This window comes from Chiloscyllium plagiosum, unplaced genomic scaffold, assembly GCF_037043375.1.
Source record: "Chiloscyllium plagiosum isolate Xiang-an unplaced genomic scaffold, Cpla_swu_hap1 HiC_scaffold_30, whole genome shotgun sequence".
Classification (NCBI taxonomy): Eukaryota; Metazoa; Chordata; class Chondrichthyes; order Orectolobiformes; family Hemiscylliidae; genus Chiloscyllium; species Chiloscyllium plagiosum.
This window is the reverse complement of record NW_028270168.1, coordinates 47,559,320-47,576,408: the sequence shown is the minus strand read 5'-3', so window position 1 is coordinate 47,576,408 and position 17,089 is coordinate 47,559,320. Positions and strand designations below refer to the sequence as shown.

General features: G+C 44.6%; 1 protein-coding gene across 2 annotated transcripts in view; it reads left to right on the top strand.

The window, feature by feature from the left end:
• Window positions 1–17,089, top strand: part of LOC122563748 (mitogen-activated protein kinase kinase kinase 5) — a 172,836-nt gene that overhangs the window by 9,640 nt on the left and 146,107 nt on the right. For both annotated transcript variants that reach the window (XM_043717935.2, XM_043717937.2), the window contains exon 2: window positions 1,768–1,907. In XM_043717935.2, coding sequence (XP_043573870.2) covers window positions 1,768–1,907 — 140 coding nt within the window. The remainder of the gene's footprint in view (window positions 1–1,767; window positions 1,908–17,089) is intronic.

Genomic DNA, 17,089 nt, shown 5'->3' with positions numbered 1-17,089 from the left:
GACCTGTTCCCAAGATAAATGTACCTGACAGCAGCCCAGTATTTGCAAATAGCAACTCAGTACAAGTTACCTTTGTAAGGTAGACTTGAAAAGTGTGGCACGGGTAAAGCACAGCAGGTCAGGCAGCGTCCGAGGAGCAGGAGAGTCGACGTTTCAGGCATAAGCCATTCCTGATGAAGACCTTATGTCCAAAAAGCCAACTCTCCTGCTCCTCAGATACTGCCTGACTTGCTGTGCTTTTCCAGCACCACGCTTTTTGACTCTGTCTCTCCAGCATCTGCAGTCCTTACTTTCTCCTTTGTAAGGTAGATGTTGCATGGAGATCGCAGATGTAGGTCTGTCCCCTTCCTTGATGTGCTACCTTTCCCCAGCCAAATCCTTGTCATAATCAGACGGGGTGGAGCTTAATGCAATCTCCAACATCAACCCTTAAAGAACCATTACCGTATCCAGGAAATACTGTGTTGCTGTGAAATATGTGGGGACATCGCTGTATAAATTCTTTTGTTTATTCTACAAGGGACATGGACATATAGCAATGATACCAGGAAAGGAAACCATTAGGATAATTTGGTGACAGGGAGCGAACTATATTACTGCTCATTGAAATAAGTGTCCAGGGTGTTTGGTGGAGATAATACAGATATCACCAACACACAGCTTTGTCTTCTGGGAGGAAGACAGTTAATGACCCATTTAGCTCGACCTACAGCTACAGTTAAACTCTGCTCACAACTGAGCTTGGGAAATAAGTTTGCTTTCAGCTCCTGAATGTCACTCAGACCATCCACCACCAACTGTTGATGGAAACATACCTCTGTCCCATCTGTGTGAGGAGCTGAGGTTGCCAAATGAGGACAGCATTAGGTTCAGTCCTGATAGTGAAGATTGTAAAATCATCAGTTTCTGACTTGAGCCAGTATCACTGTTTCCATGAGGTAGGTGTGCTGAGGTGTATTAGACTCAACTGTTTGCTGTGGTTTACTGAGCTCCTTTTGATAGTTTCCTGTCTTCTGGTGCCCATTAGTTTGGAAATATTAAGACTTTTAGACTCAAAGTATTGGCTGCAATGAATTCCTTACAGCTCTCCATGTGACTGGTGGACTGACACATTGCTACTCGGCTGCAGTCCAACAGTGAATGAGGCACCTTAGGATTTATATTTACGTAATAACTAGTTCCTAGCTTTATGTAAGTAATATCACTAACCTCTATCTTCAGAAGCTAATAATTCTTTTCCTTCAGTGAAGTTTTAGTCCTTAACCCTCTTGTCTGGACTAATCATGATTAAACCTTGAAACATAGAATATAGGAGTAGGCTATTTGGCCCTTCAAGCCTGCTTCACCATTCAGTATGTTCATGGGCTGATCATCCAACTTAGTACCCTGTTCTCGATTTCTCCTCATACCCTTAATCCTTTAGTTCTAAGAATTTTAAAACTTGTACAATGAAACTGATCCCCACCATTAAACAGGTCTTTTATAGTTTTTGTTTCAAAAATCATCATTCATAGTAATCAGTTAATTAACAAATGTATTAATAAATTAATAATGATGGTATCTCAGGAGTAGGCAATTCTTCAGCTGACTGGACTGTGGGTGATCAAGGGCGTTGAGGACTGCCTTTGAGAGGTCAAAGGTTGGGGAAGCAATAAAATGAGGGAAAACAATGGACAAGTATGTATCCTTTAATTAAAAGAATGTAGTTTAACCTCGGTGCAATGCTGATCTGATTTCTAAGCATTCCGTCTTTGGTGTTATCTCCAGATATCGCAGTGGTGGAGATGTCTGACCCTTACTGTCAACCTTCACTCTTTTATCATCTTGGGGTACGGGAGAGTTTCAGCATGACGAACAACGTGGTCCTTTGCTGTGACAGCAACCTTACATCACTGCAGTCACTACAGGTAAGAGCGGCCTTCCACCTCAAACCACTCGTGCTGCAATCGCTGCTGTGTTTTATCAGTGTGCTTTAGGTGTGTGCTGAACTCATAGATTGGGGGCTGAGGGACAACTGGTGAAAGGATGTGTCAGATGCTCGATGTTAGGGCATTTCAACAACTGTCCACTTGTGCCTTGAGGACAAGGGGAACTGGAAACAGCAGGAACAATGAGCTCTGTTGGAAAAGAAGGTGGAAAATCCAGCCATTTACTTGGGATAGGATTCCTCCTTGCTTTCTTGGTTTCTATAGCAGGTTAGATTAGAAAGGCCTGTGCGAAACATATTTGAAGCTCTGCTGTCTGGTCCTCAGTGTAGTTGAATGACGAGCATTGGACATAGGCAATGTGGTGTCTGAAATTCTTTTATCTGTCATGGGCCAATCCACACTTAGGTTCAGTTTGTGTTGTGTGTGGTTATGGCACAACCATTCTCCCTCTCGAAAGGCTGACTGTTTATTTGTCGGTGGAAGACTGCTTCTCCTGTACCATACTTCTCAATAGCATCATCAGCTCCTGACTTGTGCTCAGACCCCTGTGTGAATCCTTCCAAGTTAAAGATCACACAACACCAGGTTATAGTCCAACAGGTTTATTTGGAATCACTAGCTTTCGGAGAGCTGCTTCTTCTTCAGGTGGTGTGGAACTGAGTGATAAGACACAGACTTTATAACAACAGGAATGCAATGTCATGGAATGTAATATTAAACAAATTTAGTTTATGTCTTCCATCTTTTAGAATGACCATGTTAGTTTCAGTTCTTTCATATGTAAAATTACACTCTCAGGATAGCTTTTAACAATAGGTGTCATCTCAGCTCAGGTAATGCATTAAAGGTGTGAAGTTAAAGTCTGCCTGTGTCCCAATGTTAGGTCAGACTGATGTTATTTCTAAAGTGGGAGTTACAGAACCTTACATGGAAAAACTGCATAAATCCATGTAAGATTCTGTAACTCTGACTTTAGAAAGCTAGTGATTCCAGAAAAACCTGTTGGACTATAACCTGGTATTGTGTGATTTTTAACTTTGTCCACCCAGTCCAACACTGGAACCTCCAAATCATGAATCCTTCCAGGCCACTTTCAGTCCAGTCCACCTCATGGCTCAAAGTCTAGCCAATTCGAAGTGTGTATGTGTGTGTGTGTCGTGGGTGTGTGTGTGTCATGTGTATGTACCATGGTGCATTATCCCTCACACAATCTCTCAGTTGGCCCATTCACTGTCCTCCAGTGACCTTCCCAATGTTGTGCTCCTCAATGGGCTTGCCCTCATCAACTTTCAGCCGTGCTGCAGCCAGTTAATTTCCTATAACGCCTTCTCTACTGCCCATGTTTCCATTATTCCGACATTCTATCTTTAGTCCCATCCGTTTCTTAATTTTTTGCGGAACGATACGCACAAATATACAAGCAACAGTAGGCCATTCGGCCCATCAAGCCTGCCATTCAGTAAGCTCATAGCCAATCTGATGTTAATCTCAACTCTACGTTCCAGCATACCCCCAATAATGTTTCAGCTCCTTAGTCATCAAGGATCTAAGAATCTCTGCCTTAAAAATATTCAAAAATGCTGCATCCACTGTCTTTGCGGAAGGGAATTCCAAAGACTCATAACTAACCAGACACGCCAAACTTCCATGCACATGGTAGTCAGCATTGGCACGTTGATCACGACAATGACATCCACTTCTGGGAGTTGCTCCTGTGCACAGGACTCGGAGGCCTACGCAGCTGGTAAGAAAATTAGGGGGATCACTATAAAGAAAACAATGTTTCCTCATGTCTGTCTTAAGTGGGTGCCCCTTTACTTTTAAACTATTACTCCAAGTTCTCGATTCTCCCACAAGAGGAACCCACACTTCCCAAATCTACCTGATCAAGTCCCCCCTGGACCTTGTAGGTTTGAACTCAGTCACCTCTGACTGTTCCAAACTCCAGAGGATATGGACCTAAACTGTCCAACCCTTCCCTGTAAGGCAGTCTGCTCGTTCCAAATACTAGTCTCGTAAACAAACAGAAATTGCTGGAGAAACTCAGCAGGCAGCATCTGCGGAGAGAAAGCAGGGTTAACGTTTCAAGTCCAGTGAACCCTTCAACAGATCTACCCGAATCTGCCTGATTACAGTAAACTTATCCAAGGGCTCGGTTATAATGTTTATTAAACTTCTCTGAACTGCTTGCAATGAGAGTTAACATTAAGTACGGTGGGCAGTACTGCACGCAGTACTCCATATGAGGTCTCACCAATGCCCTGTATAACTAAACCATAACCTCCCTGCTTGTACTCAATTCCTCTCACAATATAACATAACGTTCTATTAGCCTTCCTGATGACTGGCAGCACCTACATACTAATCTTATGCAGTTCATATACCAGGACACCCAGATCTTTCTGCATCTCAGGCTTGTGTAAGCTCTCACCATTTAGATTATACGCTTTTTATTTTTTTCTGTCAAAATTCTATCATTTTTATATTTTCTCACATTGTATTCTATTTGCCAATTAATGATTGGGTAATTCTTCTTTTAAGAGAAGGAGAACAAAACTGTATTGACCTGAACTCCAAGGAGAACTCTCCCAGCTGTTCCCTTTGAATAGTGGAATCTTAATGTCTTCCTCAGTAATGTGTTGGTTTGTCAGCTATGTTTATGTTCTCAAGTCTGTGGTGTGGATATGACCTTCTGCGGAAGGCAAGAATGCTTCTTGCTGAAGGACAGCTACTTGTACACTGAAGATGCCAACCGTCTCTTCTTCAACCTGGGGCTGCGTGAGTAATGCTACTCTTAAAACAAAATCAATGTGGGTCTGTCCTCCCCCCTTTCTTGGCATCTTACCCACGCTGAGGAGACTGCTTACATCATCATCAGTGTTACTCTAAAATTTCTTCCCTGCGCTGGGCAGTTTAAATCATGGATCTCCGTGACTCAGTGCCATAGTAAACATACTTCTAAAATTTTCAGGAAGTGTAGAATATGTAACTGGCATTTTGTGGTCAAGCTGTCTGTGGATATTGATAAAAGCTAATGTTCAGCCCAGTATGTAAGCCTTGACTCAATGAAAAAACACCCTGCTCTGATTCAGAAAATATGGGTTCATAACCCACCACATAATGTAGAAGGACATACCAGTGCTATAGAGGTTTTTTGTCTGTCTGTCTGTCTCTCTCTCATCAGCTCTCTTGGAGAGACATGAAGTGCAGGGAAACTGTGTCTGATATATTGTTTTCTCAAATATTGTCATAAGAGTCGTGAGGATGTACAGCATGTAGGTCGACTCTTCGGTCCAACTCGACCATGCCGATCAGATATCCTAAACTAATTTAGTCCCATTTGGCAGCACTTGGCCCACATCCATCTAAATCCTTCCTAATCGTATACCCATCCAGATGCCTTTTCAATATTGTAATTGTACCAGCCTCCACTACCTCCTCTGGCAGCTCATTCCATACACATACCATCCTTTCCATGAAAAGTTGTCCCTAAGGACCCTTTTATATCTTTCCCTTCCCACCCTAAACCTATGCCCTCCAGTTCCCACCCCAGGGAAAAGATCTTGCCTATTTATCCTATCCATGCCCTTCATGATTTTAAGAACCTCTACCATGTCACCCCTCAGCCTCCAACGCTCCAGGGAAAACAGCCCCGGCCTATTCAACCTCTCCCTACAGCTCAAATCCTCCAACCCTGCCAACATCGTTGTAAGTCTTTTCTGAACCCTTTCAAGTTATACAACATCTTTCAATAGCAGGGAGAATAGAACTGCACACAATATTCCAAGAGTTGCCTAATCAATGTTCTGTATAGCTGCAACATGATCTCCTAACTCCTATAATCAGTGCACTGACCAATAAAGGCAAGTATACCAAACTCCTTCTTCACTATTCTATCTACTTGTGAACTATGAACCTACACTCCAAGGTCTCTTTGTTCAGCAATACTCCCCAGGACCTTCCCATTAAGTGTATAAGTCCTGTCCTGATTAACCTTTCTAAAATGCAGCCCCTCACATTTATCTAATCTAACCTCCATCTGCCACTCCTTGGCCCATTGACCCATCTGATCAAGATCCCATTGTACTCTGAGGTAACCTTTTTCACTATCCTCTACACCTCCAATTTTGGTGTCATCTGCAAATTTACTAACTTTGTTCACATCCACATCGTTTATATAAATGTCGAAAAACAGTGGACTCAGCACCGATCCTGGTCATATGTCTTCAGTCTGAAAAGCAACCCTCCACCACCACCACCCTCTGTCTTCTACCTTTGAGCCAGTTCTGTTTCCAAATGGCTAGTTCTCCCTGTGTTCCATGAGATCTAACCTTGCTAACTAGTCTACCATGAGGAATTTTGTTGAATGCCTGACTGAAGTCCATATAGAGCACGTCCACCGCTCTGCCCTCATCAGTCCTCATTGTTACTTCTTCAAAAAACTCAATCATAGAGACATGATTTCCCACACACAAAGCCATTTTGACTATCCCTAATCAATCCATGCCATTCCAAATACATGCAAATTCTATCCCTCAGAATTCCCTCCAACAACTTACCCACCACCGATGTTACCAGTCTATAGTTCCCTGGCTTGTCCTTTCTTAATCAGTGGCACCACGTTAGCCATCCTCCAGTCTTCCAGCACCTCACCTGTGACTATCGATGATGGGATTATCTCAGCAAGGGACCCTGCAATCACTTGATTAGCTTTGCACAGAGTTCTAGGGTACACCTGATCAGGTCCTGGGGATTTATAGCTAGAAAAGCGCAGCAGGTCAGGCAGCATCCAAGGAGAAGGAGAATCGACGTTTGGGGCATAAGGAAGAAGGTCTTATTCTGGCGGCAGTCTGAACAATCTGTTGTGTTGGACACCAGACAAGGTGACAGATCTAGAGCTGAAATGAAGACATCCAAGGGAAAGGGAGCAAAGCAGGCAGGGCAATCCCCATTCCTGAAGAAGGGCTTATGCCCGAAACGTCGATTCGCCTGCTCCTTGGATACTGCCTGACCTGCCACGCTTTTCCAGCAACACATTTTCAGCTCTGATCTCCAGCATCTGCAGTCCTCACTTTCAATCCCCTATTATATCAGGCACACTCGCAGCCGTTACTTCGACTCCCGTGGCGGTGGCCTGAGGTTGAGTGGAGTAACAGCATTTACTCGTGGAGTTCGCAAAACTCCATGAGAAAATCGAGTGAGCGGTGGAACCAATAACTGCCACACTGACGAAGCATGAGCAGGAGATTCGGGCCTTGGATCAGCACATGGAAGTGGTGGAACAGAGGACCGCGGCCTCCGAGGCTGCGACAGAGAGCTCCAAGGGGCGGGTCCGAACCTTGGAAGGCCAGGTTCAGGCGCCTGCTGGAACAAGGAGACGAACTCGAAAATCAAGGTCAGAGAAACAAATCTGCGAATCGTGGGCTTACCTGAGTGTGAAGAAGGTGAAAACCTTACTGATTTTCTCAAGACATGGCTTCCGGAGTTGCTGGGGCTGGAGATTGAGTCGGGCCGGGTGAGTGTGGAGAGCACCCACTGGATCGTGATGCGCAGGTCTGGGCCGGCCCAGCATCCCTGCCGGATCCTAGGGCCACCCCAGCACTTAATAAAAGCAATTAATAATCGAAGCAGCTAGACAACTGGGAGGAGATCCCTAGGCTTTGGTTTATTAAGGTTCGAGTGGTGCTGGAAAAGCACAGCAGTTCAGGCAGCATCTGAGGAGCAGTAAAATCCATGTTTTGGGCAAAAGCCCTTCATCAGGAATACAGATAAGTTGGATCTCTCCACCCTTCAGGCTCTCTGCCTGTATTCCTGATGAAGGGCTTTTGCCCGAAACGTGGATTTTACTGCTCCTCGGATGCTGCCTTATCTGCTGAGCTCTTCCAGCACCACTAATCCAGAATCTGGTTTCCAGCATCTGCAGTCATTGCTTTTACCTTATTAAGGTTCGAGGATAATTTTTTTTTCATGAGCTTTCTGGGGTCATACGTAAGAAAAGGAACACCTTTGATGATGTAACGAAAAAGTTAAGAGATTTAAACATTCAGTACTTTCTGAGGTACTCGGCAGTGCTACGTTTCAATTATGGGGGAGCTGTCTACAGCTTCAACACGGTGGAAAAAGTAAAAGAATGTTTGAACTTGCTGAAATGAAACTTTGGCCAAGGGGAAAGGAGGAAACCATGCGGACAATTGCATAAAATATGTTTTTTTTAATCTTCCCTCTCTTTGTTCTTTTCCCTTTTGGGGTCTCCAGCATTATAGGCTTGGTGTAAAGTCCGGTATGTTTTATATTGTATCTGTTTGGTGGTTATTACTTATTCTGTTCTGTTTTGTGAGGTGAGGGGTGGTTACTCCTTTGGTGTAAAGATGTGTGGGGTTGGGATGTGGAGGGGGGAGTTGGAGGGGAAATGTAGGAGTGTAAATAATAGGCTTTTTTTCCCATTGCTTGGGTTTGGAGTGTGGTCTTAACTGGAAGGTGCTAGGATGATTGGGAGTGAATGGCCCCTATGGACAAAGGGGAGAGATCTCTGGAGATTTGTGTTTTTTGTGTTTATTTGTTTAAATTAGGAATAGAGATTAATTTTTTAGTTTTAGTAGTTTTGGTAGTGTTTGTAGGAGTAGTTTTTAGATTTGATAAAGTCTGTTTTTTCTCCACACTGAATGGGCTTCTTCCTCTTGGGGGACTGCGGGCTGTGATGTGTGGTCATGGCTAGTGATCTGTTCAGGTGGTGCACCTGGACCATAAAGGGGAGCCATTCCCCCATTAAAAGGAAAAAGGTTCTCTCAAATCTTAGGAAGGAAAAGGTTGACATCACTCTAATGCAAGAGACACATCTGACTGATGGGGAGCATCTGGAGTTACAGCAGGCGGGATATGATAGGGTATTCTTCTCCTCCTTTAACTCCAAAAGCAGAGGAGTGGCGTACCTGGTATGAAGGAACCTCCCATTTCAGGTGACAGATCAAACCAAGGATGGGTATGGATGGTTTGTCATTCTCAAGGCTCTGGTGCACGGAGAAGAGTATGGCATCCTGAACGTTTACTGTTCCTGGGCACATCCTCTCAAGTCTTTATTTGATGCAGTCTCTAAATTAATGGCTCTTGGGGTGCCCCGTACGATTATAGGAGGAGACTTTAATTGTCTCATGGACCCTGGGGTAGACAGGATGCCAGAGCTGTCAGGTACACCTCTGCAGGCTAGACAGTTAGTGGACTTGTGTGAGGAGCTGGGGCTAGTGGATGTCTGGAGGTGCCTCCACCTGAATGGGAGGGACTTTACCTTCTATTCCAACCCACAACGTGTCGCACAAGAATCGACATGTTCATTGTTCCATCAGTTTGTTTGGACTTGGTGTTGGCCTGCAGGATTGTGAGCATAACTATTACGGACCATGTGGCAGTTTATTTAGATGTTAAGGCGAAAGGTAGGGGAGTAGGCACATGACACTGGTGCATGGATCCATTTCTGTTGAAGGATGACAACTTTATACAATGTATTACAAGGGAATTTAGGGCTTTTTGGGATATCAGTCAGGGTGCGGCCAGTAATCCGTCAATGCTCCAGGAGACCACCAAAGCGTTCTTAACGGGTATGATTATTTCATGCTCGACAATGAGAAGGAGGCAGAGAGGAGAGCAGCAATTGATGCTCAAGGCCTGGCTGAAGGCAACTGAATCGGCATGTTACACCATACCATCGTGGTCAAATTGTAACAGGTCACGGTTCTCCGGGCTGCTCAGAACTCAGCGCTCACACAAGCGGCGAAGAGAGGGGTCTCCTTTGCAAAGCAAAGGTGGTTTGAATATGGGGATAGGCCAGGCAATTGGCTTATCTGGCTAGGAGGAAAGGTGCTGTGCAGTCCATTGTGTCTATCAAGGAAAGAACTGGTAATATCACTCGTGAACTGAGGAAGATCAATGCCAGATTCTGGGAGTTCTATGCAGAGCTATACCGGTCGGAAGGCTGTGGGGATGGAGAAGTGAGAATGGAATCCTTTTTTGAAAAGTTGGACCTCCCTGGAATAAACGCAGATCAGGCCTCCCTTTTAAATGGACCCCTGACAGTACAGGAGGTGCAAGAGGCAGTAAGGCAGCTCCTAGGTGGGTTGCTGAGTGAATTTTACAAGGAGTTCATACAGATGTTAGGTGAATCACTGCTGAAGCTGTAGAGTCATTCGTATAGGAGGAGAAAGTGAGGACTGCAGATGCTGGAGATCAGAGCTGAAAATGTGTTGCTGGAAAAGCGCAGCAGGTCAGGCAGCATCCAAGGAGCAGGAGAATCGATGTTTTGGGCATGAGCCCTTCTTCAGGAATGAGGAAAGTGTGTCCAGCAGGCTAAGATAAAAGGTAGGGAGGAGGGACTTGGGGGAGGGGCGTTGGAAATGCGATAGGTGGAAGGAGGTCAAGGTGAGGGTGATAGGCTGGAGTGGGGTGGGGGCGGAGAGGTCAGGAAGAAGATTGCAGGTTAGGAAGGCGGTGCTGAGTTCGAGGGATTTGACTGAGACAAGGTGGGGGGAGGGGAAATGAGGAAACTGGAGAAATCTGAGTTCATCCCTTGTGGTTGGAGGGTTCCTAGGCAGAAGATGAGGCGCTCTTCCTCCAGCCGTCGTGTTGCTATGGTTTGGCGATGGAGGAGTCCAAGGACCTCTCAGGACTGCCTTCTGCCCTCTCTTAGGGAAGCTAATATCTCCCTTATTTTAAAGAAAGGGAAAGACCTGGAGGAGTGTGCTTCATACAGACCTATCTCGTTGTTGAATGTGGATTTTAAAATCCTAACAAAGGTGTTGGCTCTGAGGTTGGAGAAGGTGCTGCCCGTTGTTATAAAAGAGGACCAGACAGGTTTTATCAAGGCTGCAGCTCCTCCAACAATATCAGGTGGGTGTTGAATATAGTGCAAATATGTCAGCAGAGAATGATTCCGGGTTTGGTGGCCTACCTAGAGGCAGAAAAGACTTTTGATCAGGTGGAATGGTGGTATCTCTTTGCTGTTCTAGATTGTTTTGGTCTGGGAGAGGCCTTTGCCAGGTGGGGGTGGCAGTGTTATACAGAGACCCCAAGGCAGCGGTTATCATGAGTGGGGTTAAATTGAGTAATTTTGGTTTGGATGTTCCTGTCACCGCTGCTGTTTACCTTGGTACTTGAACCACTGGTGGAGGCTATCCAAAATGACCCTGAAATAATGGCACCGAAGGTGGGAGCTGGGGAACACATAATCACTCTCTATGCGGACAACGTCCTTCTGTTTTTGGCTAACCCTGAAAAGTCCATATCCCGGCTTATACAAAACAGTAAATTATTCAGCAGCTTTTTGGGACACCGGATAAATTTCACAAAATCAGAAGTCATGCACGTGGGGGAATGGTGGAAGGACTGAAGCTGAAGGACAGAATGGAGTTTCCTTTTGGATGGCCACAGAAATGTTTTCTCTATCTGGGAATTTTTATTACCCTTTCCTTCTGGCACCTGTACGGAGCTAACTTTGTGCAGCTGTTTGAGAGGATAAAGTAGGACTTGCAGTGATGGGAGGGACTACCCATATCATGGCTAGGCTGTATAGCCTCGATTAAAATGAATGCTCTTCCTCGGTTGTTATATCCTATGAGGATACTCCCATTGTTATTACCCCAACAGATGCTGTGGAGGTTTGCTGGATGGCTTGGATCATTTATTTGGTACATGGGTGACACTAATTAAATTTACCAAGTTGCAACTTCTGCAGGTTTTTGGGGGAGGGTGGACCTCCCAGATCTGAAGAGATACCAAATAGGTGCCCTGCTGTCATATGTAGGTGAACGGGTGTGCAGTGACTCAAAGTCGATATGGCTTGATGTAGAGGCCTCGCAGGCGGGATGTCCCCTCATCAACTTACTGTTCATGGATAAGATGAGATCTGTAGTTGAGCACTGTGAGAGTTCGATTATCATCAATACAGTGAAAGCATGGAGGATAATGCTACAGGGTGAGGGCAAATTGCTTAAGACTTCACTGTTGTCGGAGAATTGAGCCCAATGGATCAGAGACCACAAACAAGGATCGTAGTGAAATTGTCAAGCGGTTTATTACACAAGGTGATATCGCGGAAGAGAGATTAACCAGGCTGACACAGAACAGGTTCTCTACACAGATGGCCAAATGCTCTTCCCTGAACAGAAGTGTAGGCATATTTTTATAGGGGTACAACACAAAAGTGATAATTGTAAAGCAGTTACAGTACAATGGTGAAAATTGTGAAGAGATTAAAACAAGAATAAACAGAACGGAAATTAATCAAGAGTCTGGCAGTAGCAATTCATTTGTAATTGACACAGGAGATTCCAGCCATCTCCGTGAGTGGGTGAGAATGTCTTCTGGAGAATTCTTCATTGTATTTCCCATCCGCGTGAATATGTGTAAATGTTCCTTCTCCTGGTGTCCAGGTGTGTCCATTGTGTTCCTCCTGGGAGTGAAGTCTTCTGGGGCCTCTTGGTCTGCCTCTTTGTTTATGCAGTATCAGTTTCAATGGGAAAGGAGCCCGCCCTGAGGGTGTTGGGACTGCAGTGCTAATCTGGGCTGGGAGCTGATTGTGAAAATCAGGGAGTGTATTCTCTGGTCTCGGAAGGGATTTGGCCATGTCCGGTTTTTATGTTGGCCTGTTTGGTCAAGGCTGGAGCACTCTGGGTAGTTTGTGTATATGTTTGCAGGCTTAATTTCTGTGTTTTGCAGGCCAACTTCAGAGTTTTTTATGTTGCCATGCTGTGGGTGAGCAGGGTGGGAGGTCTTTTCCCACACCGTTCACCCTGTTTGTGAGACTCCCAGGATTTAGACCAGGGTCAATGGACTCTGGCTTCAGAGCATGGGAGGGTAAAGGAATCTCCAGTCTGGGAGATTTATTTGAGGGAGAGGTCTTGATGTCTTTCGGCCAATTAGGTCAGAAATATGGAATCCAGAATAGGGACCTTTTCTGATATTTCCAGGTCAGGGATTACATACAGAAGAAGACCATGTTCTTGAGCCAGCCCTACAACTCGGGTATCGAACAAAGAGTACTCCGATGTGGGGGCACTCTCTCAGTTAGCACCATATAACATCTGCAGGGAGGGAATGACTTGGGGAACATGGAGAGACTGCATGAGATTTGGAGTCAGGAGCTAGGGGAAGAAATCTCATCGGAAACATGGAGGATATATGGGGAATGTAAAGAAAATTTCAATATGCAATAAGGCACAAACGATGCAATTGAAGATCCTCCACGGGGCCCATATGGTGCCAGAGGTTAGCAAATTTTAAGAAAGGATCTTCCCTGAAATGTTCAAAATGTAAAAACAGTACTGGCACCCTTACACATTGCTTTTGGTCCTGATACAAGATCTGCAGGTACTGGGGGGCCATAGTGAATGAACTGAAGAGGATCCTGGGAATGGAAGTTAGGGAGGATCCAGTGTCCCTCTTTTTGGGACGAGCGAATCTTCCCTCCTTGGGTGAGCACGGGAAGGGGTTATTCAATATTCTTACGCACTGTGCGAGGAAGAACATTCTAATGAATTGGATATCAGAAAAGCCTCCAGGTCTTGCAGGGTGGCACAGACATGTGTGGAGCACGTCCCTCAAGATTACCTGACAAGTATGTGCGCCATGGAATGGAGCAATTTTATAAGACATGGCGGCCCTTTCTAAATTACATTGACATGGATCTGTTGATGGTACTGATTAGGGCCTTTATATACCCACGAGGGCCGTATATGGTGGTCCGAGGACCCCGGTGGGGGGGAAGGCCCAGTAAATAGTGGTATAATAACTGGTGCTCCTGTGAACGGGACCCTTGATGGAGGTGCGGTGAGTGGAGTAATATAATGTAGTACAACGTAGTATAATTTTAGTAGATTGTAATTTAACTTAATGTTATTTTATTTAATTTGAGTTTATGCTAATTTGGGTTAAGTTAAGTAAATATGAGATGACTGTATCTTTGAGGTCTGCAGATGCTGGAGATCAGAGCTGAAAATGTGTTGCTGGAAAAGCGCAGCAGGTCAGGCAGCATCCAGGGAACAGGAGAATCGATGTTTCAGGCATAAGCCCTTCTTCAGGAATTCCTGACCTGCGCTTTTCCAGCAACACATTTTCAGCTTCATGACTGTATCTTGAAGAATAATAGGCAGTTTATTATCAACATTGTTGTAATATAATTAGATTAGATTCCCTACAGTGTGGAAACAGGCCCTCTGGCCCAACAAGTCCACACTGATCCTCCAAAGAGCGACCCACCCTGAGTAATGCACCTAACACTATGGGCAATTTAGCACGGCCAGTTCACCTGACCTGCATATCTTTGGACTGTGGGAGGAAACCGGAGCACCCGAAGCTCACTCACGCAGACACGGGGAGAATGTGCAAACACCACACAGACAGTCACCCGAGGTGGGAATTGAACCCATGTCCCTGGCGCTGTGAGGCAGCAATGCTAACCACTGAGCCACCTTGCCGCCCCAAATAGTATGATATTATTTCTACTTTTCTGTACTTTTGTACTTTTATAACTTTCTTTGGTTTGTTTTTTGTAAAAGCGTGATACATTTTTAAAATAAATATATACATAAAAAAAACTAACAGAATTATAGTCACTGGCCCCAAAGTGCTCCCTCACTGACACCTCAGTCACCTGCCCTGCCTTATTTGCCAAGAGTAGGTCAAAATCTTCGAGGAAAAAGTGAAGACTGCAGATGCTGGAGATCAGAGCTGAAAATGTGTTGCTGGAAAAGCGCAGCAGGTCAGGCAGCATCCAAGGAACAGGAAAATCGACGTTTCGGGCGTAAGCCCTTCTTCAGGAATGAAGGTCAAGTTTTGCACCTTCTCTAGTAGGTACATCCATATACTGAATCAGAAAATGTTGTTGTACACTCTTAACAAATTCCTCTCCATCTAGACCCTTAACACTATGGCAGTCCCAGTCTATGTTTGGAAAGTTAAAATCCTCTACCATAACCACCCTATTATTCTTACAGATAACTGAGATCTCCTTACAAGTTTGTTTCACAGTTTCCCTCTGACTATTAGGGGAGGGGAGGAGGTGGGGGGGGTGTTGTTGGTGGTGGTGGTCTATAGTATAATCCTATTGAGGTGATCACCCCTTTCTTATTTCTCAATTCTACCAAATAATGTCCCTGGAAGTATTCCCAGGAATATCCTCTCTACGTATAGCCGCAATGTTATCCCTTATCAAAAATGCCACTCCCCTCCTCTCTCGCTCTCCCAACCCTGCCCCCCCCACCCCCTTCTATTCTTCCTGTAGTATTTGTACCTGGAACATGAAGCAGTCAGTCCTGTCCATTCCTGAGCCACATCTCTGTAATTGCTATGATATCCCAGTCCCATGTTCCTAACCATGCCCTGAGTTCACTTGCCTTCCCTGGAAGGCTTCTTGCATTGAAATAAGTGCAGTTTAATTTATCAGTCCTATCTCATCCTCTGCTTTGCTCCTGCCTGTCAATATGTCACATTTATTTGGCCATTATTCTGTTGGTGTTTTGTAGGACTTTGCTATACACATAGTAACTGCTTCATCTCCTATGTTATTGTCATAATGACAGAGGAATCCAAGGTGTTTACGCTTGAACTTTTAATTGTAACGTGTTCTTAAAGGAGGTACAGCTAAAATAAATGATTGCAGATCTAAATTCAGTGAGTGGAGAGAGAAATCCTGGAATGTCACATCTGACAAGAATCTTCAGATGGATGGACTTAAAAAAAGGAGAATTGCATCGCAGATTGAACTGTGAACTCCTGGAATCTATCTCAGAGTGTGAACCCGATTGGTGAAAAGATAGTGGTCTGGCCAAGAGATTTGGTTGAACCTTCCCCTTTCAAGGATAGGTAAGAACGTGGTTAGGAACCAATTGAATCCTGGTCTGGGTGTGCTGGTGAGTTTAGGTGTTTATGTATACTATTTGGCTGTGGTATGCATACGTAATAGCTTAGATTGGAGCATTGGTGTGCTGTGACAGTCACAATTGAAGAACCATCCGCTGGATACCCCTGCATTGCAGGTAAATTAACCTCTCACTCTAAGTGCTAGAAGCCAGCAAACCAGTCAAAAGGAAGCAGGAGAAAAGGTTTTTCTTGCTCTGAGTGTTGCCTACCAATCGCTGTCAAAAGGAAACAGGACAGAAAGATTTCAGCTAACCTAAAAAGCCATGAATATTGAAATCAACTGTTGAACTATCAAAGTTCCACTTTCGACTCCTGATAAACCACCCATAGACACCAGTCCTTGTGTTTTTTTTGGACTTGCCTCTCATTTCCAATCTGTGTATATATTGTGTTATTTTTTTCTTCTTGTGTTTTAGTAACCAATCGACTCACTTTTTCATTAGTTTAAAAATGCCTGGTTAAATTGATTTCTTTTAAAAGATAAGCTCATTCAGTGTGGGAGAAAGACATTCAAAAGGTAGGGATGTTTCAAAAATATTCTGGCCAGTCGAGAAGGTGTATAAATGAAGAAGGGGTGCTTTCCAGTAGTTTTACTATTTGGGTTATCCGACCGGAACTGTAGTAACTTGAGTACCTCATCCAGAGTTTGGTCATAATAAATTCTCATTCTAAACACATTCGCAAACAGAGGCAAATCCAAAAAGACCAAGGATCGGTGTCTATGGGTGGTTTGTCAAGAGTAGACAGTAGAAGATTGATAGTTGAACAGCTGATTTCAATATCCTTAGCTTTTTAAATTATCCATGTATCCTTTACAGGATGTGGTTGCTGCTGGCTGGGCCTGCATTTATTGCCCCTCCCTAATTGTCCTTGAGAAGGTTGTGTTGAGCTGCTGTCTTATACCACTGCGACCCACATTATCCAGGTGCTCTTTCACCTAGTGTGTAACAGCGCTGTCAGGAAGAGAGTTGCAGAATTTTGACCCAGTGATTATGAGGGAATAATAATATTCTTCCAAGTCAGGCTGATGTGACTTGCAGGTGCTGGTGTCCCCATGAACGTGCTGCCCTTGTCCTTCTAGATGCTAGAGGTCGCAAGTTTGGAAGGTGGATCTTGAGGAACCTTGACGAGTTGTTTCAGTGCATTTGTAGATGGTACACACTGCTGCTACTGTGTTAGTGGTAGAAGGAGAGGACTTTAAAGGTGGTGGATGGAGGCATCAGGAAAGCAGACTGCTTTGTTCTGGATGTTGTCAA